The sequence below is a fragment of the Amblyomma mixtum genome, chromosome 2 (assembly GCF_055824585.1).
Source record: "Amblyomma mixtum isolate Tamu chromosome 2, ASM5582458v1, whole genome shotgun sequence".
Lineage (NCBI taxonomy): Eukaryota > Metazoa > Arthropoda > Arachnida > Ixodida > Ixodidae > Amblyomma > Amblyomma mixtum.
In genome coordinates, this window is record NC_143013.1 from 114,524,485 (window position 1) to 114,549,207 (window position 24,723).

The following is a 24,723-nucleotide window of genomic DNA, read 5'->3' on the forward strand; positions in this document are numbered from 1 at the left end:
AGATCTCCTCGTGTTCAGGTATCGGTCCGCTAAGTAGGGAAAAGGGAATTTTGGTTGTGCACTTTGAGTTGGGGCGTATGTGCACAAATTCATATTTGCTCGGGGAGCGTTTAAGACCACAGCGACGAGCGTATTCGTCCACAATAGCGGCCGCTTGTTGCAGGTTGGTCTCGATGTCTCCAACCGATTGTTGTGTTGCCCAGAGGGTGATGTCGTCCGCATACAGAGCGTGCTGCACACCGGCGACCTCTGCCAGCTGGGTAGGGAGCTTCATCATGGCCAGATTAAATAGTAATGGCGAGAGGACAGCTCCCTGTGGGGTCCCTCGTGTGCCAAGTTGATATGGGCCATATTCTGTGTCTTGCAGCCGGATATAGGATTGGCGATCTGTAAGAAATTGTTTGATATAATTGAAAGTATTGCGCCCACAGTCTGTTTGCGACAAGTGGGATAGGATGATCTCGTGGGTCACATTGTCGAAAGCCCCCCGCAGGTCAAGTGCGACGACTACTTTATCATTGCTGGGGTGCTCGACGGGGTCGAGAATCTCCTTGTGAAGTTGCAACAGGACATCTTGTGTGGACCGGTGTGGGCGGAAACCGTACATGGTCTCTGCAAAAACGTTTTGCTGTTCCAGGAAAGCCGACAATCTGTCGCGGACCATAGTCTCCATCAGCTTCCCCACACACGAAGTGAGGGAGATGGGCCGGAGGTTGTCGGTGTTAATGGCTTTACCTGGCTTGGGAATGAAAGTTACTAGTGCCGTTTTCCAATCTATGGGGAGTGGTGTGCCTCCAATCCAGATAGTGTTGAAGTAATCGAGGAGAGTTTCGTAGGCGGGATCTGGGAGGTTGGCAATAAGCTTTACCGTCACCTTGTCCCGGCCTGGTGCTGTACCTCGCTTCATTTTAGCCAGGGCCGCTTTTAGGTCATGGAGCTGGAACGGTTGATCCAAATCCGCGTTCTCGGAACCTGCATACGAGTACGCCTGACCACGGGGATCCTGGTGTATACTCAAATATTTGTCGCGGAGCGCATCGGCCAGTTTGGCCGTGTCTCCAGTGAAGTTATGTATAGCCCTTTGAAGCTGTTTTTGTGTCTCAGTACGGGTTTGTGCCGGATCAATAAGGGCGCGGAAGAGGCGCCACGTACTCCGACTCGACATTTGCCGAGCTGCAGTGTTGCATCGGTGCACCCAATTGGAGTCGGTGAGTTGGGCCGCGTATTGTGCCGCCTGTTGGGTGATATCCGCGATGCGAATTTTGAGTTTCCGATTGTGTTTTTGACGACGCCAGCGGCGGACTAGGCTGTGTCGTGCCTCCCAGAGGTGGAGGAGGTGGTTATCCACCGACGGGCTCGCCTCTGAGAGTTGAACATTTTGCTCGACTGATTTCAAGTGGGATACTAGGTGTTGGGACCACGTTGAGTATCCTTGGTCCATTATCGATTGAGGATTGGTGTAGCTGCTCCTAAATTTGGTCCAGTCGGGTAGTTTTGCGTTGGCCTGTGGTCTTGTGAGTGGCTTTGTATGGATTATAGTGGTAATTATGCAGTGGTCGCTACCGAGGGATTCCTCGGTGTTCCTCCAATCTGCATAGGGAATATTTTTCGTAAAGGTGAGGTCCGGACACGTATCGCGTGTAACGGAGTTACCTATACGAGTGGGTTGCGCGGGATCCGTGTGAAGAGTAAGGCCCAGTGTAGAAACAAGCTCTGCCAACTTGCGTCCGCGTTTCTCTTCACGTGTGTACCCCCATAAGGTGCTGGGAGCATTGAAGTCCCCAACGATTATGAGGGGATCCCGATTCGCGACCTTCAAAGCCCGACTGAAGATATCTGCGAATGTAACATTTGGTAGCTTTGGGGGACAGTAAATGTTGAGTATGTGCAATGGGGGGTCCTGTTTGCGTAGCGGAAGGATCGTCACCATTACGTAGGAGAAATTAGCGCTAAGATCCAGGTCAACCTGGGAGGCCGTGTAATTTTTATGTACGCAGAGGCAGCTCTGCGCATCCTGCTGGTACACCGTGTAACTGGCAAGGGTGGCGCCATTTCCTCGCTCCTAAAGGGCCACCACAGCAGGTAATTCTGGGAAAGTTGTAAGGAAAAGGCGTAGATCGGCTCGCTTTGTGCGTGCCTTGAATCCGCGACAGTTCCACTGTACAATTTGAATAGGGATCGAATTGCTTCGCGGATGCTTCCTATTTCTAGGGGCGCCCGCCATGATCAAGGGTAGAGTTGTGAGTTTGGAGAGAGGAGGCTTGAGAGCCAGCGGCTCCAAAGAGAGGAGCGTTCTCTATACTGAGGATGGCACAGGGGACCTCTTCTTCTTCTCCCGCGATTCGACGCCTAGACGCTTTGAGCTGCCGGCCTGCGAAGGTTTGGAGCGGGCCAGCGCGCTTGGGAGCGCGGGTGAGTTGAGCGAACTGAGAGGTTATGAGGTTTGGGATAGATGCCGCAAGGTGGCTAATTTTGTTGAGTGCCGCCGTAAGTGTGGCATTGATTTGCGTTTCCAATGCGGATATTCTGTTGTTAACTTGAGTTTCGAGCGCGCTCACTCTCGCCTCGAGTGCCGTGAGGGCATGCGCAGCCTGTCCTGAAGGGGTTGCGTCGATTGGAGCCGCCGTTCTGGGGAGGTCCGAGGGGCTTCGCTGCACCGGCTTGAGGCGGCGGTGGCGCAGCTGGAGGTTTTCCCTGGCTCCCGGTAGAGGAATTCACAGGCTGGTCCATGGCTTGGTCGGCAGCCTTGGCCTTCAGCTTGTCCGGGCGACGCTTGCCACGCTTGCGTCGGTTCCGCTTCGATTTACGCCCGCGCTCGGCATGCGGGGGCTGGATAGCGCGATATTTAGCCGTACACGCAGGGCCCCCCGTGGCATGGGCCCCGCCGCACACTGAACACTTTGGGTTGCACTGGTGAGGGGCCCGCACCCCCTCAACGAGTAGAGCCTGCTGTCCGCACAGGCCACACCGGTCCAGCCTCTGGCCGGGGCAGGCGTCCACGCGGTGGCCGACCACACCGCAATGTCGGCAGGCTGGAATGGTTCGCTGGTAAGGCCTAACTTGTACAAGCTCCGAGTCGTAGTGCACGAAACGTGGCTTCTCTGTTCCAGCGAAAGTCAGTCTCGCTTTGTTGGATGTCCCAAATTTTCGCACTTCCACGATGGTGCCCTAGCGCCATTGGAGCCTAGTATGGAGCGAGTCCGTAGCTTCAGAGTACGGACGGTAATGACGCCGTAGCAGACGTCCTTGCCGTCTTGGTGCAGGTGCCCCACAAGGGGGACCCTCCCGTCGGGTCCATTAAGTTCAAATTCGCCGATGATACGGTCGGCTAGCTCAGGTTTCCCAGTCTGAACAATAATGAGGTTTTGTTCTCTTACCGGTATTATGGTAAGGTCTGTTGCGGGTTGCGTGCCCAGGAGAGCCGTGAACGCCCGGCCGTAGCCGGTCTCCTGGAAAGTCTCGTACAACGAGACGCGGGTCCGGGGCTTGATGACGACGACGTAGTCGTCTGGAGCAGGCTTCGGAATAACAGGCGGTTTCCACTTCGTGAGCAGTCGCCGACTGCGGCCCGCTGCGCGCGGGGCGGGTGACTGCTGGTTTCCGGCGTGAACGCCGGCCGCGTCTACGGACGCCGGCTTTAAGGCTTGGTCTTGCGCTCGGCGCAGCACTGCGGCGTTCAACGCGGCGCTGCGAAATCTTGCCGAATCTGGGCCTCCGGTTGCCGCTGGGGTAACCGTTGCCGAAACTGGGCCTTCGGTTGCCGCTGGGTTAACCGTTGTCCAGTGCATGTTTTCGGGGTCGTAGCCTCGGCAGGAGATTTGCGTAGCAGCCATACTGGCGTCAGTGGCCAGAGGCCCCGATGTGCCGGGTACCGGCTCGGCCGTTAGGCCTAGCCGCGCCACCGGCCCGATCGGGCCATATGTTGCCCGAAAAAGGGGTTTAACCGGGCCCACCTTGGAAAAAACTGGTGTCCAGATCTTCCCGACAGCTTTCGGTGCACGTTGGGGATGATCTTGCTAGGGTCAGGCGGAAACTTCCGCTGCTCCGGCTGGAAATCGCCGGAGCCGACGAGCAGCACGTCTGACTCCCCGTTCGAACGCGCGCGTCCCGTTGTGAGGCAGTGCCCGCTCGAGTAGGAGAGCCAGGAGTATTAAGAAGGGTGAGGTGGCGTTCCTGGGTCAGACAATGCAGGAGGCGGCCGGGTTTGAGGGTTTGTGGGTAGCCCCAGAGTGTGTGAGGGGCATTAAAGTCACCACTAAATAGGAGATGGGAGGTAGAAGAAAGAGAGTGAAGGAATTTGCCCAGAGCAGAGAATAAAGAGGAAGTGACAGGGGGGTTGTAAAAAGACAAAAGTCCGAGTGAGATGCGGGAAGAAGGGTGGTAATAAACCACATCAACTAAATATTTAAGGAGGGTGGAGGGGATGTCAATTTGCTCTACGAGCACGTCACTGCGTGCATAAATAGACGCAAGTGGTGTGGCCGTAGTGGCATGTTAGGCGCGGTAGCCTGGGACATTGCGGGCCGTCCGAGTCTCCTGGAGAAGGAGAAAATGAGGTAGGGAGGGGCGGGTGAGTAGATACTGGTGGAGGGGGGTCTTATTGTGGCAAAGATTTCGGCAGTTCCACTGCACAATCTCGAGGTCCTCGCCAAACGCCATTATGATAGTGGAGAGGAACGCGATGGTACGCGTTCCTTCTTTTTTGCCGGGGGCAGTGACTCATGGACGGATTGGAGCATAGATGCGAAGGATTCCAATTGCTTTGATTGTGCTTGGAGGGTGGTAAGGATCTGGAGAACCGAAGTTTCCAGCTGAACCAAGCGAGTGTGATGTGCCTGTGTGGTGGTTTCTACTAGGTCAGCCAAAGGGGCGACCTGGGCGCTGGAGGAAGGAGTGGTGAACGTGGCAAGGTGCTCATTTAGCTTGCTAAGCTGGGAGGTAAGAGAGGAGGTCGTTGTCTGGAGGTCTGGTGGTTGTAGATCGTGGGAAATGCGCTGCTGCTCTCGCTGCTGGCGTTCCAGCATTGCGAGCCGGAGGTCGAAGGAGCGGCTCTCGTCAGTCAAGGATGGAGAGGGTGGTGTAGTGGAAGAGAGGGACGCTGGCACCGAGGATCCTTTAACTATGGCGGCGTAGGAGCCTGGTGGTGACGTGATCGGAGATGATGGAGATTCATGATTAGAGGAGGAGGAGGCGGGGGAGGAGGAAGGGGTGGTGGGTTGAGTGGCCCGGCGCAAAGCTAGGCGTCGGAGGTATGCAGCTTTAGCACACTCGCGTTGCTTAGCAAGGATGAAGGGGCAAGTGGGGTCGAGGGAGGAGGTGGGTGTTCACCTGGCAATGAACGCACCAGGGCTGGGCACACACATGAGCGGAAGGGTCAGCGGGTAGAGGAGCAGCACAGCGACGGCACTTGGCCGGAACGCTGTGCTGGGGGCATTGGTGGGCGCGATGGCCTAGAGTGAGACAACGGGTGCAGGTGGGAGGCTTAGGTTTATGAGGACGGCACCGGAAGGCAACGCGTTTGAAATAAACAAAGTGGGAGATGACGGTACCAGCGAACGTTATGAGCACTGATTGAGTGGATCCCATCATGCGAGCAGCGAGAATATCTGTTTTGAAAGATTCCAGGTCATGCATGAGGTCATCAGGAGTGAAGTGGCCCCCGACGTTATGGATGACGCCGAGGCACGAGATGGGAGGATGGGGGGTGTAAGTTTTGATGGTGACAGGCTTACCATGAAGCTGAAGATGCGTGACAGAGAGTAGGAGGTGAGCGGTGAGAGGAGAATGAGTCTTTAGAAACACAAGGCTTTGGGCTGGCCTGGCCTGAAGGGTGATGTCGGCACTGGTCTTCGAGGAAAGTTGTGCAGCGGAGGCGACTGCGGCGAGTACGTCGTAGAGAGGTAGCTTGGGGGGAGGGTTCCAGGGGGAAGCTGGATGGCAACTGTGATGAGCTCGGCGCGGGGTCGGGCTGCGGTGGCAGGCTTACGGTTGGCACCGATGGTGGTCCAGCCGATTTCCTGGGAAGGAGTGTCGTCTGCCGGGGACGTCGTAAGGTCCATGTCTGAGTCCTCAGCCGGAGTCTCAGTGTGCGACGCGGGTGCCGGGCTGGAGGTCTTGGTGTCAGTGGGACCTTTGGCTGGAGTAGGTGCAGCGGCTCCAGCGGCGGAGACGAACGCAGCCGGCTGCGACGCGTCTATGGCCCCGAAGCTCTTGGCGTCCCTTAGAGCGTGGAGTTGGCTTGGACGCTGCGCCGACGACGAACGCTGCTGGCTGCGCCGCGGCCTTCGATCCGGTGCTCCCAGCGTCGCTCAAGGCGTGCAGTGCGGCAGGAATGTGCTCGGTTGCGTGGGCGGCGTTGAACGTACCCATTTGAGAGACAGCTGTCGACGTGGTTGGAACAGGCCCCGCGGTGGCGGCATCAGTGGGTCTGGGCTGCAGGGGCTTGGTCAGACGCTGCATTGCGGCGGTGCAGGCGCGGCGCGTTAGGTTTAGCGAGGTGCCGCGCCGCTTCACAGTTTTGGAGACGCTTGGAGGGCCAGTTCGGCAGCGGTCCGTGATGCCGATGGTTTCCACGTGCTTCGGGAGCCTTCCTGAAGCGATGGAGTGTAAATCCAGGGGCGGGCGAGGCCCTGGACCAGGCCAGGGGCAGGTTAAAGCAGAGCGTGGTAGGCAGCCAGCTAACCAGGGCGGCGCCACCTAGCGGAATCTTTGTTCTTATAGTCATATTATGTCCTTCGTATTCGCCATGGAATCACACTCTTGAGCTCAGCGCTCTGCTGGTAGGTTACATTTATGTGCCACGGGAATCTGACAAGACTGCCGCATGCCAAGACTGTTGCAAGACTGTTGTGAAAAGACGCATTGTAAGCGTAATGTTGTGCCAGCACCTTCAGCAGTCCATATCAACGGGTGTCGTTCCACACGATTGGAAATTTGATAAGATCATTTCAGTTCGCAGAGGGCTTACATGTTTCATGCAAAAAAAATTATCACCCAATTTCTCTCACAAGCGGCTGTTGGAAACTAATGGAACATATTATTTTTTCCCACATACTCAAATTTCTTGTCTGCGTAAAAATTTTCCACACTAACCGACATGTCTTTTTGAAAAAGACGTTAATGTGGGTCTTTATTACTGACCTAAGCACCGATCTCCACCTTAAAATTCCTGACACTATCCTTGGTGTTTTTGGAAAAGCTTTCGATAAAGTACTACCTACAAGACTGCTAGAAAACCTATCATGCCTATATCTTAACCTGTTAGTAATGGAAAGGCTTTGTAACTTTTTGACGAATAGAGAGCAGTTTGTTTGTGCTAACCATTATTGTGCTCCTCGTAGCCCTGTCCTTTATGGTGTTCCAGTTCTAGGGACCTTGCTTTTCTCATCTACATTAGCTATATTCCTTCCAATATTTACTCGACTATGTTTTTTTTTGCTGACGATTGTGGAATTTACCGACACTATTCAAAGAGATCTGAACAAAATAGATACTTGGCGCAAACATTGGTTAATGGCTCTTGATACTTCAAAAACTTGTTTGATTTCGTTCCATTTTTAGCAGATGCATACCCCTGAAAAATGCGTTCTTTTTTCTTCGGAAGTGTAATTCGTCTCTTTCTGTAAGTACTTGGGCATTAGTGTAACGCAAAACCTATGATCATCTTATATCATGAACATTGCTAACGAGGCTAATAGTACGCTTGGTTTTATAAGTCGGAATCTAAAAAATTGCCACCCCATCCACCAAATCATTACCATAGCTAACATTTGTCCGCGCTAAACTAGAATGCACCTCAGCAATATGGGATCCTCACCAGTCTAACCTCTGTTTAACCTTAGAAAAAAAAAAGTGGCAGTGGCTTAGCTCAGCTAGGCCAGAATATAAGGGAGCGAAAGCAGTTTCGTCTGCTGACATTTCGGTAGCGACACGCAGTCATTGTCGTTCAGCAGCTTGGCGGAGTCTCTGCGCCAGACGTTCCTCGCGTTCTTCGGGCGACTCGGGCACCTGCTTAGCCTTTCTTGCCTCGTTTTCGCGCTGTCGGCCGATCACGCCCCGTCTTCAGGATCGGAAGACAATTTGCGCAGCTTTTATTGCTGCCGTGAAAAGCACCGCCGCTCTTCTAAATATTACAACATTTGCGCCTTGAACGATAGACACTCCCGAGGCCCGCTAAGGGTCTCGGTAAATCAGAAGAATGTCACCTTCGCAGACTACAAACTATGTCTTTCAATAATCAAGCTACGCTTCACGCCATTGTGCCTGAGTCCTTTTCGGCACAGTGTAAATTTTGTGGCCAGAAGGCAAACTTGTACCATATGGTATGGGCTTGTCAGAAAAATGACCGCATTGACATCATAAATCAGCCAACGCGGGAGGGCTGGGAGGCGGCCCTGTCCAGCTCGGTCCTCGAGGAACAACGAGCCCTCGTCGCCAGAGCACGGGCAGCGGCTTTTACCAACGGCGTCTCGGACTAGGGACCCGGTCAGCTTTCCCTTCAACTAAGGCATTGTGGCTTTAATAAACGTTTTCATCATCATCATCATCTAAGGTGCGCGTCTGGGAAGCGAGCGCATCGTTTCCGGCTTATATCCCAGCTGCGCGCCGCGACACTGCGCATGCGCAGTGCGGCGTAGTGACTGCAGCGCTATGGTTGCCATGACACTGGTTGCCATGGTAACGATACATGCGCAGCAGTGGCGGTTGGCTGGCACCGCGAAATACGCTTCTGCTATCCTAGTGTAGCTCTCGCTACAAAATACAAAATGATGCTATCCGCTTTACTTATTATGAATATTCATACCAACCTAGACCCAACTTACCCAGCCTTGATGCGCGACGAAAAATTTCTTGATTGTGCCTCTTCATATGCTTTATCATTAATCTCTAGGAAGATAAGTCATATGACCTGTTCATCGCCATAAGGCCGTTTACACCCCCACCGCAAGATCTATGGCTCACTATCGATCTTCTGTCGCAACGTCATCCTGGGACTGGAATTATCTACCGCAGGACGCCGTGCATTATATCAACGCTGTCCATGTAAAGAATGCTATCAGGACCATTGTTTTTTAACTGCCGCGCCCATCCTCATGTAATGCCCCACACCAGGGATTTATGAGGTATCAAATACAAAAACCGTCGCTGTGAAAAATCGGCTTATAACTGAAGGGAACGCATAAAATAGCATTCTTGTTTGCTGGAACCAATTTCTATAATATATTGGAATGGTTTGAGCATAGGATAGAGTGGAATACTATTGTAATCTCGCCATGGTGGTTGATTGGTAGTGTTTCGGGCATGCCTGGAAATAGAAATCGGTATTTCCTGTTTCCTATAGAGTTACTGTTCAACATTATTTGGCTTAATATGCCCTAGTTTGGAGTTCCTGTTAAAGAGACGAGGAGTATTGCTTTAGATTTCTTCACAAAATTTCTCATGATGAGTTCGCATCCCGCTATCTCTTTCTGCAAATGCGTAAAAAATGGCTGGCTGTTTAGGATTGCTAAGCGCCAAATAATTTACGAAAGCACATATGTGTTGGAGGTGGACACCACCACCATGTACTTGCAAGCACGACTGGACTGTCTACTGACTGAGCGCGCCAGTTATTCGTGTCTTCAAGTTTTTCACCGTCATTGCCAATTTATTCGGTGTACGCCGGCGTCCTATGCTCCAGTGCCTTCTTTCTGCTGCAGCGTTGTCCACGCAAACTCATGCAGCTCATATCTCTCCGATGCTACCATGCGCGAATACTACCATGCGCGAGCTCCATGCGCGAGTACTAGTTTGGCAGTAGCATTAATTACTGAACAAGACGATGCGCAGTGCACAGCGCGTGAGTGTGTGCTGTTTAATGCGAAGCACGTTCACCTGCGGCGAGAGCCTAGTTTCAATAAAGAATGAAATAGCGGCGAGATCCTAGGGTGGTATTCTCCCGGTGTCGCCTTTTGCGACATGTCGCATTCGCTCTTCGCTGATTGGCTCGAGCCGCGGTGACGGCGGCGTGACGACACGGACCCGCCTTCCTGCTACGTCATCGTGACGTCGCCCCAATTTACTACGCTTAGTCGAACAACGGAATGCGCTGAAGCGATTCGCGCGGGCGACGGGCTACCGTTAGCGTACGAACGCAATCGGCAGTTGCGGCTTTTGCGCCCTTGGCGTGAAAACATGGCGACGTCCTTTCAAGCGAGAGCCGCCCGCTTCAGCCAATTCAGCAGTCCTTGCGATTCCGGTGGGCATGTTTACCGGCAACTACTGGTGTTGTTACTTTTCGCTATGACTTACCTTGCTTCGACGATAAAGTTTAAGCCGCAATTCAGCCTAGTTTTTTAGATACGCTCTCGATTCTGGAGCGCGCAAGCCTAATGGGACTTCCAGCTACACTGCTACCGTCTGCAACTGCCCGAAACGCAGCCGAAACCTTGCAGAACCGTCCGGAACGAAAGAAAAATAGATTTGCAGCTTTTTCGCGGTGTTTTATAGATTTAAATGAAGTAAAGCGAGTTTATATTAAATTTGCAAATGTTTTTTTTGAACATTAGACGTCATGTGATGGCAAATATTCTTGCTATAAAAGATACGAAACTACTGCTGCTAGTGGATCAGCAGTGGTAAATTGTCGCTTCTCGGTGTGAATGAATGCACCGCAGACGAAAGTGCCGGCGGCTTTTTCCGTTTCTTCGAGCATCTGTAAGCACTTTTTTAGGCCCCGCCCATATGCGACATGTCGCAAAAGGCGACACCGGCAGAATACCACCCCTAGTGCTCTCGTGACACTGCCAGCGAGGCTGATCTGTTGGCGGCGTCGAATGTTTCTGTCCAAGTCGTGGTTATTTACCTTATTTATTTTATTTATATATTTCACTTGGCACAAGCGCACAAACACCGCAAGATCAAGCTCGTTGTTTACCCATCGGAATATTCGTTTCGCACTAATACCTTGGGACACCAAGTAAAGGAAGCAAGAAATCGGTCCTTCCGCCTGAACAGAAACATCAAATTGTTTCTTCAATGCGAGAGCCATTGATTTTATAAATATTAAAGCTCTCGTGATCTTTTGTCGTGAAACGCCAGATGATGCTTTCACAAACTGACTCTCCACCGGGAATCCTAAAAGGTCGCAAATCAATTATAGTCTTTAAAAAGCGCCTCTCGGATATGTGAGCTTTTTCTGTGTAATATGTGTATGCTACAGAGTATTTGCTGGTGAATACGGCGATCGGTTTAGTGGCGGCCTGAGTGCCTAATTCACCTTTCATTCGTTCACTAGATCCACGCATTTCCCCGAGGACGGGTTAGTAGCTTGCTGAGTTTTGGTATTTTGCATTTGTTTCTTGCATATTTGCGAAGTCATGCTTGTTATTTTCTTGAAATGGTTGCCGTACGCACTCTCCCATTTACACGGAATGATATCGCTGTCCCGCAATCTGCCAGAGGAACAACAAACGTGTTTGTTAGCGTTAATGTCGTGCTTAATTTTGTTGCAGCCCAGGACGCTTGCGACAACTTTCATGTGGCGCACGGCCAGGTGTCCGGCGACAAATCAGGGGGCGAATTCTTCATATCGGGTGACAGTGCTTTTGTTACCTGCGATCGAGGCTTTCGTGTGAACGAAACTGATCAGCTGTACTGCGAGGAGGATGGCCAGTGGGATGACGACATACCCACGTGCATCGGTGAGTGACCTGTTCTTTCAGACTTCCAGTTGCGGCTGTCATCTTGGTGGATCATTCAATTTAACACTTGTCCTTCTTGCATGAAGCGTCATTGCAATGTTCCATGTTCTTTTGTGCAGCAACATTCGGACAGCTAAAGTGTTTTTGTTGCGAAAGCAACACTACGATAGTCGCCGAGCCATTTCGCGGAGGCGAGGAAAGGCCACACTGCGCATGCGCGAGGAGCAGTGACGTCATACGGCGCACAGCAGGCGTGCTGCCGCCGTCGCTGCGCGGGTGACTCAGGTGCCGCCGCCGCGCTCGCCAGTAGCGCATGCACAGTAGCGGCGCTAGCTAGCGTGCCCGGGCCGCCGGCACGCCAGCTGTGCGTTGTGACATAACTTGCTCCTCGCGCAAGCGCAGTATGGTCATGCAAGAGCACGCGAAAAGGTGAGACTGTGGGCAATATAGATCGCGCCACAATATATGGCTACGCGCAGATGTTGCTTTCGCAATCCTCCAGGTTTAACCAGAGCTAAACCACAGCCAATTTTTTAACGACTGTCATCTGCGTTTCGAATTCTCGTCATCATTATATTTTTTCATGCCCATTCGATGGACATGTAAACTTGACGGTATCAGCACAGTCCTTCCTTCAACATCTTAGCTATGATATACGAGCCTATAAACTGAGTTTATTGGCTGTCCAGCTCATTTTTCTCAAACTCATTTTTTAATTCGCTTGATAGAGACGGAGCTTTCAGCATCGTAATATGCAGGGCTCGTATATTCCCAGTTCATAGAAAGCCGTTTTGTCACGTCCTCTGCCACAGAGTACAACTGCACGCGGTTCAAGCCGGGACCACACCTGCAAGTCGATGAATTCAATGACTTGAACAAGACAGAATTCACAGAGGGGACCTTCATCAACTTCCGATGCGACGACGGCTACGTACTAGAGGGCGCTTTCAGCTCTGTTTGCCGCAGCGGTGGCTGGTTTGGACGGATGCCCAAATGCGAACGTAAGTGTCATCTTGAGCAGTGATTGGGAAAAGAAGTCAAAACCAACATGAGGATCCATAGAAGAAAACAAGGGGGCAAGACGCTATACACAATGTGATTTATCCACTAACCCCATCCATCACCTTTCTAAGTTATAACTTTAAAACATTATTATCGATAATGAAATTATTTTCGGTGGCTTAATATTCCGGCGTTAAAGAAAGAAAGCGGGTGTAATAAATTATTGATGAGTGCGAGAATTTAATGCCACTGGACGACAACTTTATTCGCAAATGAAGCAGTGAATGGACACTTGAGTGGGTATGTTAAGGATATATTGCATGCGGTTAAAGTTGAATATACTTCGGAGAACCTGTATTGCTCTCAAATCCAATAATAATTTAGAGTGCAGCCATATGCTCCAAGGACTGTTTTTGTAAGGCAGTTAGCGTTCCAGTGAAATAAGAGGAGTGTGAATACTTAGTAGTGAAAGTTTTGCAGTATTTGGCGCCTTGCAAACTTATTAGATGTTCGTCATTGCTTAGGTACGAGTACAAACAAGGCACGAAACAGTTCCAATGCAGTTACCCGGGCTCTCTGAGCCACTGACGAAGAAAAGTTACAATGGGTGCGTACGGAATAATTAAGAGGAAAGCGAACAGGAATAGAAACGTCCCTGCTTTCGTGCACCCGACCTCATCGCCAAGGAGTCCGGCTAGTTGCAGAAGCGACCACAACACTGTCAACCATGACATAGCTTTGTCGTTGCCTGTTTCACCCTAGAAAATAGAAAAGCACTGTAACACCAGTTTAGACGGAGAGATGTGCAGATATCGAACATTTGTAAGCCTTTTTAGTACCAGTGTTTTCCCCGCTACCGCTCCGTAAACACCGCAAATATTTCTTTGGTACAAAGTGGCTCCAGCGTAAGTCACGTTTCAGTGGTTTGCAATGAATATAAAAGTAAACACGAACAAATGACATTTCCAGATAAATCTACTCTAAAGGTTAGGGCCCCTCCAGGTTTCACTCGATTCGCCAAATTCACCATCGCCAAATAAACGCAGAAAGATAAACGGAGCTCGGAAATCTGTGAGTTGCTCTAAGACGTCTAATAATTAACGGGACCGACCAGCCAGAAATATCAAGACGCATTAACTAGCGGAAGAGCAAGTCTACTGGACCAACCAGCAGGCTAGCACTTTGCTCTTGCTAGCCCGCTTTGCCATTCTTGGTACGTTTAGTCTCTGTAGCTTTTACTCTGGCAACTATCCACAGAAATCGCTAATACATATTGTAAATAGCTCTTTTATTAAGTGCTGCCAAAAAGTGTACGACATGCATATACATCGTGGTGCTCAGTACCTGTCAGTTTATCATCCAGCATAGGACTCCCTGGTCAAAACACTGATATTTGTCATAGCACGTTGTTGAAGCGAATCTTTCGAGTGCTTGAGCACAAAGAATAGTTCTCTTATTAGCCCCAATTTCTCTTCTGAAGCCGACACATAAGTAAACAAACCGTGTGTGAGGGGGAAAGTCTCCCAAGCAATTTCAAACGTCTTCTGTGGTGGGGCCTCGGAAGATCAAGAAAACTATCCCAGACTGAGCATGTGAAGAGAAAGAAGAAAAATAGGCCTCATTAAAAGGAATCAGTTACTATCAAGATGCGTACTGTAAGGCCGATGATCCTAAGTGTTTGATAGCCTAAGTGTTAGATAGCTAGCACATCGTTCACTTCCAGCATTTGTAGACGTGAAGCAGGAAGCCCGATCACAAAGCATCTCCAGCGGGAACCCCATACGGGAGAGCTTTTCGAGAAGGCATTCCGCCATAGTTTAGTCGATGGCAGGTAGGGCTGCCGTATCGGGAAACCTGGTGGCAAAATCCACCAAAATAAGGATGTACCAGTTCACAATAGATGAGGTGAGCCACCCGCCACCCGCTCAAAAGGTTAGATAATAATAGGCATAGGTCCTAGTGGAGCATTGCTCAGATTTCCTTTCGGGGCAGTCCACTGACATTCGCATGACCTCACAAATCTGTTGATGTCAGCTTGTGCCATTGGCCAGTAAAAGTAACCTAGTACTCTTGTCGTAGTTTTCCTCGCAACCTGATGGCCGGCAAGTGCACTTTCATGCGCCGGCACAAGGACCTCAGGGTGCAAGTTCCTCGGAACAACCGCCTCTTCAACCGTTTTGCCCTGGCACACTTGATATGTCCGGAAACACACGCCTTCAACCAGATGGAAGGCGTTGGCGGTCTGAGGTTTTCCCCAGTTTTTTCCGACAGACGTCAAAGGTAGCGCCCTCTTGTTGTTTGCGGAACGCCGGTCGAGACATGTGGAGCGCGCTCTGAGAGGGATCCAAGGTGCGCTCTGAAGCTTTCGCCGCCGCAGGTGTGCAAGGAGGGTTGGCCTGGCCATCTGGGCCAGAACTGGCCTCCTGGTTCGCAAGATTGCTGAACCATCAGTTGAATCATTCGAGAATGGAAAGTGTGCACCCGGGACACTGCCAATATAAAGCCGTCGGTAGGCCGCCGCCAAAAGCAAAGTCGCTCTTTTGCCAGTGCATGCCGCCTCGGGCACGAGAGCCTGGAGCACCATGATGCTCTTATTTCCAGTGTTCGCAACACTGAAACTTATTGTTCAAACACCTCCTCGTGCTCTTCCGGCATACTGGCAATCGGCGGATTCAGCCTGGAAATTGAATCTGCTGCTCGGACATCTAAACACTCTCTTTCTGGCTGTGTCCCGATTACTTGAACATCTGCGCCGGCATGACTATGTCATGTCCAGATTGGCGGAAGGATGTGCAATATGGGGGCTTCGGATTCCTACGGCAATCCAAAGACCTGTGTCCAACCTTGTCGCAGATACAGCATCGAATTTGTTTCTCGGGCTGAGGAGCCGTGTCCGTAGGTTTCACTGAACTCTGTTCACTCCAGTCTCTAAAAGTCGCAAGGTTATTTGTCGCTGACCTTCCAGAAAATAGTCCGACGCCTGAGCAATCTTTTGAACCGTTTTGCAATCCCGTTCTCGCAAGAATAATACCAAACCATTGAGGCAGTTATTCACAAACTGCTCAGCAACAATCATATCGCGCACTATCTCTAGTTACGGCCTTCTCCCTACATTTCAACCCAGCGGTAAAATAAAACTGAACAGCCTCATGTTGTACTGGAGGCTGTCTCGCCATCTTGAGGCTTGCTTTGCCGAAATCTCTCCCTATGACCCTCAGCTGTAAAAGGATATATCCGTAGCAATGCCAGATTCGATTTCTCATAGTCCATCGAGTCCTCTGGAGATAGTCGACCAAAGACTCTGCGAGCTTCCCGTCGAGGCAGAGGCTCAAGGCCAATGCCCATTTCTCCTTCAGCCAACCTTACCTTGTGGCGACATCCTCAAAACGCTTCAAATATGCGTCCATATCATCCCCTCTCTCATTAAATGTTTGTATCAGACCATGAGGGCTAATGGGGAAAGCTGCTGAGGCACCGCGCTCTGCAATTTCACTGTTCGGATTAGGAGGAGGATTTTCTCTACTGGTTGTCAGTCTAACTCGCAGCTGCAACGTCTGAGCTTCGAGCTCCAAATACTGGGCTCCTAGAGCCATGTTCTGCGCTTCGAGCTCTAGACGCCACTTGGTGGCTTTCCGTTCGGTAACTCTGTTTTTCCGTACCTTGCGCTACTCCTCCTGTAATCACTCGCGCTACTTGTCTCCCTGCGAAGCTATGCGCTCCAGAACAGCGAGCAAATCCACAGCAATCATTCTGTCTCACAAACTATGTGAACTGGCAAACACTGCTCGGCCCGGTCGTGTCGTAGCGGACGCCAAATTAGTGAGGGGAAAAGTCCCCCAAGCAGGCTCGAACGTCCTCCGAAGTGGGACCCCGGAGGATCATGAAAACTGTCCCAGACAGAGCATGTGAGGGGAAAGAAGGAAAATCGTTGTATTTAAAATGAACCAGTTACTATTAAGATGAGTACTGCGCGGCCGATGATCAACGAGCAGTCCCGGAGGGGATGCAGCTGTCGGTTGGTAGAGGGGCGGCGGGGACAATACCGCCGCAGGCCTGACCTTGCAGCGGCAGGAGACGGCGCGGAGCTCTAGCAGCAGTGGCTGCGTTGATGCAGAAGCCTGTGCACGTCAAGGCTAGGACGGCCGACCAGGTCAGAACACCCGAGCACGGCAAGAGTAACTTGTCCCTCGGCAGCAGGCCCTCACCACGGGACGGCAGGCACGAAGAGTGTGCAGCGCCGGCAGGATCCTCGAGCCGGCAGCACCTGGCTGTGCCCAGCACGGCACCCACTCTCCGAGGCAGCAGAAGGCAGGCAAGAGACAGCAGGCACCGGCTGCTCGGAACCGGGTGAAGACGGCTTCTCAGGTCTGGTCACCCGGGCCCACACAAGCCGTTCATCCGCAACGCCGCCCGTTCGTCGCTCGTGCTTCGATCCTCGCGCCGTTCGAACCGGCACGCTCTGTGTCAGCCTATTTTCCTCTCTTCCGAGCGAGCGTGAAGCACCGGCTAGTACTGCATGGGCGCTGGTGTCTTCACACCGTGAAACTGAAGCACTTTCTGCAGCCCAACTCCGCTCCCGCATTGCTATCACGAGCTTTACGTCTTTCGCCAGGCTAGACGTGTCCAACACTTATAAATACTGGACAAAAGAAACAGTCTGTGTTCAACGCTAAACGGACTTTCTGTTGCTGCTGTATATATTTAGAGCGGGTTTGTATTCCGTGTCAATTTCGCCACATAGAATCGTTTGCTATTCTTGTACACCATGTGACGTGGTGAGCACTGTCTGTGTAGATATTTATGTTCCGCAACCATATGCTACGCAGCTGGCGATTCTGCCTCTGTATGGCACTAGGTATTCACTGCCGCTGCGCCGCCGCACCCCTTCTGATCTGTGCGCCAACTTCGTGAAGGCAATGGTACCTCGATCCGTGCTCCACCCTAAGGGCATGATGTGATAGCTAATGGGTTAATGACCATATATGTAGAAATGCTCTTTTTCCATTTAACATGCATAGACCCCTGCGAGTACACATTCTACTCATGGCGCAGTGGTGTGGAGGCTAAGTGGTGAACCACTGCGTCGGGATGGAAAGCGCTTCCGCCGAGAGAATTTATGGCATCCAACTCGCTCTACTCGACTAACCTCGTGCGACCAATCATTACTTCAACCACCACCTGTGCCAGGTTGCATGTGCACGGCATCTTCTGTAGGTACTATCGTATGTCACACACACACACACATACATACACACACACACACACACACACACACGCGCGCGCGCGCGCACACACACACGCACACACACACACACGCGCGCGCACACACACACACGCGCGCACACACACACACACACACACGCACACACACACACGCGTGCACGCGCACGCACACACACTCACTCACACACACGCATGCACGCACACAAAAGCAAAAAGCAAAGCACGTGGTTTACCTGCCACCTAGGCCAAATTACCTTGTGACGTTGAGCCACCTGCCACCATTGTGGCCACGTGGCAAAGTGCCCAGCTCACTGTGAGTGAACTGCCCACGGTGGGAGGTGGTAGTTAACTTACGGATTGATCGGGAGAGATTGCTTGGGGAGAGTAAACTGTGTCTCACACGATGCACGTGTGTGTATGTTTGAAACAGGCACTTGCCGAGGCAGTGGCGCATCCCTTAAAGGCCTATTTGACCGAAATTTTTCGAGCCGTAAAAAGGTTGTTTTTTCATAGTACACCCCCGTATTATGCTACCCACAAAACATTACGCTGCAGTTTCAAGCAGTTACGGCGCCAAAGGCACGCAAAAATCAGAGTTTTCAATACCGAAACTGGAAAAACGGGCGCCATTCCCGCCCGCCGGAAGTGACGCATGTTTGAGACTGGAGGCCTGACAGGTTCGGAGCAGGGGGGTAAAGCTGAGCTCGCAAAGCGGTCCACGCATGTAAGTCGCCATCTTGAACGCCATCTTACAACACACTATTGTGGCCAGCACAGTTTTTTCTCGCAAAGTCAAGGATGGGTGAAGTTTGAGTTTGAATTCGGAAAACTGCGGCAGAGAAAATAATTATATGTCACTCCTACGCGTATTTTCGATGTTTTAAACACATTTTTTAATCTTTAGCATACTGATTGTGGTCATTTCGTTTAATATCGGACGATTGCGAACATGTTCATGAGTGAACTGAATAAACGCTCTCGGAGTTTCGGTTTTAAACTTCTGCTTTTGAACCTGATTTCAAGGCACTTTATTCAAGGAGCTGCATACGACAAGGAGTCGCTCGAGCTTTCGTTCACCGCGATACCGCCACCTTCGTGCGTTGATGCATGCCAAAAGCTCCAAAAGGATCGGGCACTTTGCATCATTTGTGACTAAACGTGGGAAGAGATACATATGCACATTTCACGACAACTGTGTAATGTAAAGCGTGTGAATGAAAATCTCCCGCTCTTGGAACTCTCTTTAAAGGCGGATGACACCAAGCGAATGAACCTTGCAGCCGTTTACTTTTTCACGGCATTCGACTTTCTTAACGCCATTGCCTGAATCTGCTTGACAGAGAACACATTGGCGATACTTATAAAGGATGCAGGTGTTCTTGCTTAAATGTGTTTTATTACGATTTTCATCACTAATGCATGCGGTAATTAAGGTAACACTGTTGAAATGAACGGCCGCGCAACGACAACGGCACAAGAAGGACATGCGCAGTCTAGCAACTGTTAATTTTACGGAAAAGAGGCACACTTATGATCCTCAGCTCAAGCATCTGACAGCGCATTATTGCTCCGAACACAGCCAGTGGCAAGTAATCGGCATGTAAACAAGACAGCATACATGTAATCGCAGGACCCTTCTTATCCCGTGCTTATAAAGTACTTGCGGCACTAGCTTCTCATAAATGGGTTTTGAAACCAAACAGAGGAATAAAAAATATCTCAGAAAAAAAGCAGTGTCACACATATGAAGCAAAAGCAGTCATAAAGCTAAAAAAAACCAACACAAAAATAATAACAAAAACCCACCACAACAACCAACCAAGCACCCACAATTTAATGCGCACAATGCTGGACATGACACGAAGGTTTCTCGAGCGGTACATGGCGTTTCATGCATTTCTGCCTCCACCTTGTTTCACTCGTTCGTGATCAAGCTCTGAGCGTTGCTGCGTACGAAAAATCCCATTATGATCTCGTATCGCGCCAGAAAAGTCACGGCACCATCTTCCTCGGCGAAGGAGAAAGATAAAAAAAAACGCGAGAGGCCCGCGGTACTCTAACAAACCTTCGCTATTTAATATAACAAAGCGCTGAACATCCAAAACAAACCAGGCAGAGCAGTTGCTCCATTTGCCTTGGGCATTCGTTTCCTTTGCGAATTGTGTTCGCCCTTTTGGGGCCAAAGCAAATTTCCGACGTGTATTGCACTCGACAACAGAGGACATGCAAAATCCCGTGCGCTCGACAGACGAAATACACTCCAGCGCGTCACAATTCAGAAGTCACAAGCCACCTATATGAAATTACAGTCGGTATGCGACACTGCATACCATTGAAAACGACCCAAACGCGACGATTTTGCCGTTGTTTACAGCAGTTTAGAGCAGTCGAGAGCTACTCTGCATACCGCCATCTTCCCACGGACTACGTTGCCAGGTTCCAACTCCGTTCTTTGCCCAGATTTAGAAAGTGACGAAACAGCTGGCAACACACGCAAACCGTTGTGTGATGGCTGCGTTCATGCGTTGCCCACTGGAATGCATGGGCTCAATGGGCAGCTTTCCCTCTAGAGTTGGTTATATTAACTCTATGGTTCGGAGCGTCTGCTCGTTGCGGCTCGAGCAAAGCGCTGGTACCGGTAGCGCGTGCAGCACTTTGTGCGATAGATACTGGTTATATGTGAAAACACGCATCTTAAAACGGATGAAAGATCCTAGAAAAAGTTTCAAACTTGTTTTATTTGCTGTAGTAGGCTAGAAAACTCCTGGCTCAACCTCAGCGAAGATGATCGCAGCGCAATGCTAGTGAGCGTTGTTTGCCTGGCAGTACTCGATTACAGCTTTTGCAAAGTTGGGACATAGCGGAAGAAGGAAGCATATTCGAATGGAGGCCAAGAAGAAGTGTCTGTATTATCAAGTCGGCTTTTTTGAGCGGGCACGCGCGTGCCAACAGCACATGTGCGCTCTGCTGTGCGTGCAATATGGTTGTTGTCTTGATAAAAAAAAATGACCTGCCTTCTCGTTTCCCTTCTCATTTTTCTCCTGCGTCGAAAGGTATTCCTGCCTGTGCATAGAAATTTGGAACAGGTGCTGTCAACGCAAGGTAAATCAATAAAAACAGCTTGATGTCTACAAAGGGAGCTCAAGAGAATCAAGCGCTGCGTTAAGCGAAAGAATATGCCAGAAACAAAATTTGCGTTGCAAAATAAATATATATTGTTCTCTCCGAGGACCGTGGCATGAATGCGGTGCCGATGGTGGGCTGGTTCATCCTTGAGCGGCTCGGTTGGGCCAGCCACTGCGAGCTGCGAAATACATGCCGATTAAAATGAACAAAAACTTATGCGCTGCGTTCATTACTGTATTTACCTAGAATCACTTACAGCCCGTGTACTGCAGGGACGGAGAAGTTTTTCTAATCTTTTCAAACCAGACAGCTGGGTAGAACGACGTGGTTGCTGGACCCCAGTCGACCATGTACGCCCACCGCGCAAATTACCGTAGGCAGTGTGTCTGTATCGACTGAGTAATAATGCAGAATATATAATCAAAATTACATGTTGTCTTCCTTTGAAAATATTATCATTCAAATAACATGCGCTCAGTTCTCTGGGTTCTATGGTAACGCTGGAGCTTTCTGTAATCGACCTCAGGTATGAACGGCGTGAGGCAGTAAGAAATTCGGCGTTTTCAGTAACGCTCATGTGGCTTTCCAGGATTCTCAGCCCGGCCTGCGAATCTTCGAGGCAGCAGATACACTCGGCACAAGACGGCATTATTGCGCATTGGGCAGAGCTGTACGGGAACTAAACGCGTGCATATGTTGATTCCTTTTCAGACGAAGCTGATCTCCCCTTTGACTTCTGCCTGGTGTAAACAACGTGCCGTCAAAAGGGCGCTGCTCGATGAGCAAAACCGTCCACTTTAGCTTCTGAACCGGCTAAGCTAGCTTGTGACAAGCGGTCTCCCGTCCTCTTTATTCTCCCGATTAGACACGCCTCGAAGCCTTCCTTCTCCGAATTATTACAGTAAAGTTTCACAGGTTCTTTATCTTCCTTGCACCAGAGGTGCCCCGTCGGAGACGGTTGGTTCCAACTGGAAGACTGAAGCTCTTCGCACCAGAGGTGCCCCGTCAGAGATGGTCTTGTGTTCAGTTGAGACGCAGGGGTAAGGCGAACACTTCAAATTTTATGTACAGTATTTACAATAGATACAAGTTAAGGCACTAGAGACAAATTAAAACAGAAAAGGACAAACAACAAAAAGGTGGAACTGGCTAATACTAGGGGAGGCCCCTACTCGGCGTAGCCGAAGATGCGTAGCATCTCACCTTAGCACAGAACCCCGCTTCCGGCTCCGGGGCCCAGTTTTAAAGCCCTAAAGGCCCGGCCCACATTCCGTAGCTTCCAATCATGTTGCGGGCTTAACATCATTGGTTCATCCAGGGCATGGCCAGCCCTCCAGCTTCCGTAAGGTAGAGGACTCTCTCCACCACAAAATAAAAACAAACACAAATAGACATTCGTGCCAGCACGTGCGTGAATCGGTACCGCGGGGCGAGGTGGACACCCGTACTTCTTGGCGCGTTCGCGATCGGCCGCGTTCCAAATAGGAGAGCTTCGCTTTGAGTGCCCCCAGCCGCGTTCCGATGACCCCGCGTACATTACCGATCCCTTACACGCCCTTCCCAAGATTCTACAAAGGGCTCAAATGCCACTTTTAGAATTATAACAAAGGGATCGGTACGGGTCACAAAACCGCCCTGTGGGTGACATGCCGCAGCTACACCAGCACTGGCACGAACAAAACCAAAAACAAAATGCAAAATGCACACACAACATAAGCAAATTCCACAAATACACACGGTGGCATGCCTGCCGTGCGCCGTAACACGGCGTCCAAATTGGTGGGTTGCACCCAGTTCAGCACCTCCAAGTAGACACCCTCGTCCTGCTCGCGAACGAGCACACACACACACACAGACACTCGCAACTTGAGCGTTCAGTAGCACTCGCACGACGTCCGTAAGTGGCCACGTGAGCCTCCTTAGTCGCACCGAGCGTCCTTGTGTGCGTTCGAGCCACTACGCGTCTCAACACAATTAACGCCTAACTGCCCCTCGGCTCATTAGGCTGGTGCCACAGCGGGTCAAGAACTCAACAGCTGGTGTCCTCCAGGATCAAACACGTCATGATCCTCGATAGGTCCAAATCTTTGACCATGCGACGCCCCTAAGGGAACGCTCTCTCCGGCGCACCAGTACGAACAGCGTACCGAGTAAGGAACATTAGCCTTGTCCAGTCCAACTATAACAGTGCGGCCGGCTTTGCTACATCTAATTTGACGTACCGCAGCCCGGAACGTACGGTTCCTCGCACCGACTTTCAATTTGAAAGCCACGCACCTTCCTCCTGTTACTTCGCCTCGCTTGGAGCCGTTTGACCCGTTCCTGCACGGGCATGCAATGAAATTTCCGCTCCCTGCATTATAGGCGCTTGCCTATTTCGTGGCATCATATAACTCCGAGGCTACCTACGCTCTTTCGCAGCCACTTAATCCTAATTTGCCTTGTGGCAAGTCGCCACGAATTTCCCTGTCCTCAAATGAAAGGACTTTGCCATCAATAGTTCTACGTGGCACTTCATGCCACATGCCTGGCACAGTGTGCCGTTGCAGCAACGCCAGACTTCCTCCTTTCACTCGCTCTTCGACCTGACGTCTGTCCTTACCGACCGCCCCCTGCTGAACGAAATGCTCTTTTTCGCAGCCCGCTTGATACCGCGTTTTTGGAATTAGAGTGATTTCCAACAATCCTGAACTCGCGTCCGCGTCCCTGGTGTCATTTGGGGTAGAGCTAACCTGGGCGGCCGGATCCTCGGAGTGCGCGTTCACCGCCTGTAATACCGCGACGCTGCGTTTCGTCACGATACTTTCTTCAACTGCGATTCCAGCTTCGCAGAAATCTGGCTCACTTCTTACTTCTGCCTGGCTGTTTTCTTGACCTTTACTTGACAGGCCTTTGCCTTCCAGCACTGGCGTCCTCTCCGCTCGGGACTCGGAGCTGTTCTCCCTGGCTAGTTGACTAGCTCTCCTAGACTCTTTGAGCTTAGCCAACTCGAGCTCTAGCTGCTGGCGCCTTGCTTCTAACGCCTGCAAATCCGGAGGTTTTTCCTCGCATAGCGGCGCCTTTCCTCCATTCACTTTTGCAAGCTCAGCCTGATAATAAGCTAAGCGCGCCTTCGCCAATTCCATTCGGTAGTTCACATCGAGTGAGGGCCGGCATGGATAACCCTCCATACCGCCGTCTGTACCCTCAACTGTCCTACCGGCTCGAACACATGCACAGGGACGTGAACAATGCGACCAACGAAACTCACAGTTTCGATGCGTCGATCCGCATTGCCAGCTCCTTGGCGTCGCAGTCCACCGCCACTTTCACCGCACGCTGCGATGAGCTGTCGGACGCCGCTGGTCCTGTGCCCGCTGTCGTCACTTGCTGCGACCCGCCGCGCTGCTTTCCTTCACCGGACGCCGTCTCGCGTCACCGGTCCGCTGCCATGGTCCTTGCCGCTTTCTCTCCCTGCAGGTCCGTTCTCGAACGCTGCTGTTGCCTGATCGTCGCCTTTCTTCCTGCGTTCAATCTTCTTCCTGCGCCTTCTTCCGATGACCGCAGGATCCTGTCGACTGCGCCAGTAAAGTTTCACAGGTTTTCTTCCCTTGCACCAGAGGTGCCCCGCCGGTGACGGTTTGTTCCAACTTGAAGACTGAAGCTCTTCGCACCAGGGGTGCCCCGTCAGAGACGGTCTTGTGTTCAGTTG

General features: G+C 51.1%; 1 protein-coding gene across 2 annotated transcripts in view; it reads left to right on the forward strand.

Moving 5' to 3' along the window:
• LOC149360637 (complement factor B-like) overlaps positions 1-24,723 on the forward strand; it is a 138,771-nt gene that overhangs the window by 37,113 nt on the left and 76,935 nt on the right. For both annotated transcript variants that reach the window (XM_089572420.1, XM_089572421.1), the window contains 2 exons: positions 11,493-11,681; positions 12,494-12,682. In XM_089572420.1, the coding sequence (XP_089428546.1) occupies positions 11,493-11,681; positions 12,494-12,682 (378 nt within the window). The remainder of the gene's footprint in view (positions 1-11,492; positions 11,682-12,493; positions 12,683-24,723) is intronic.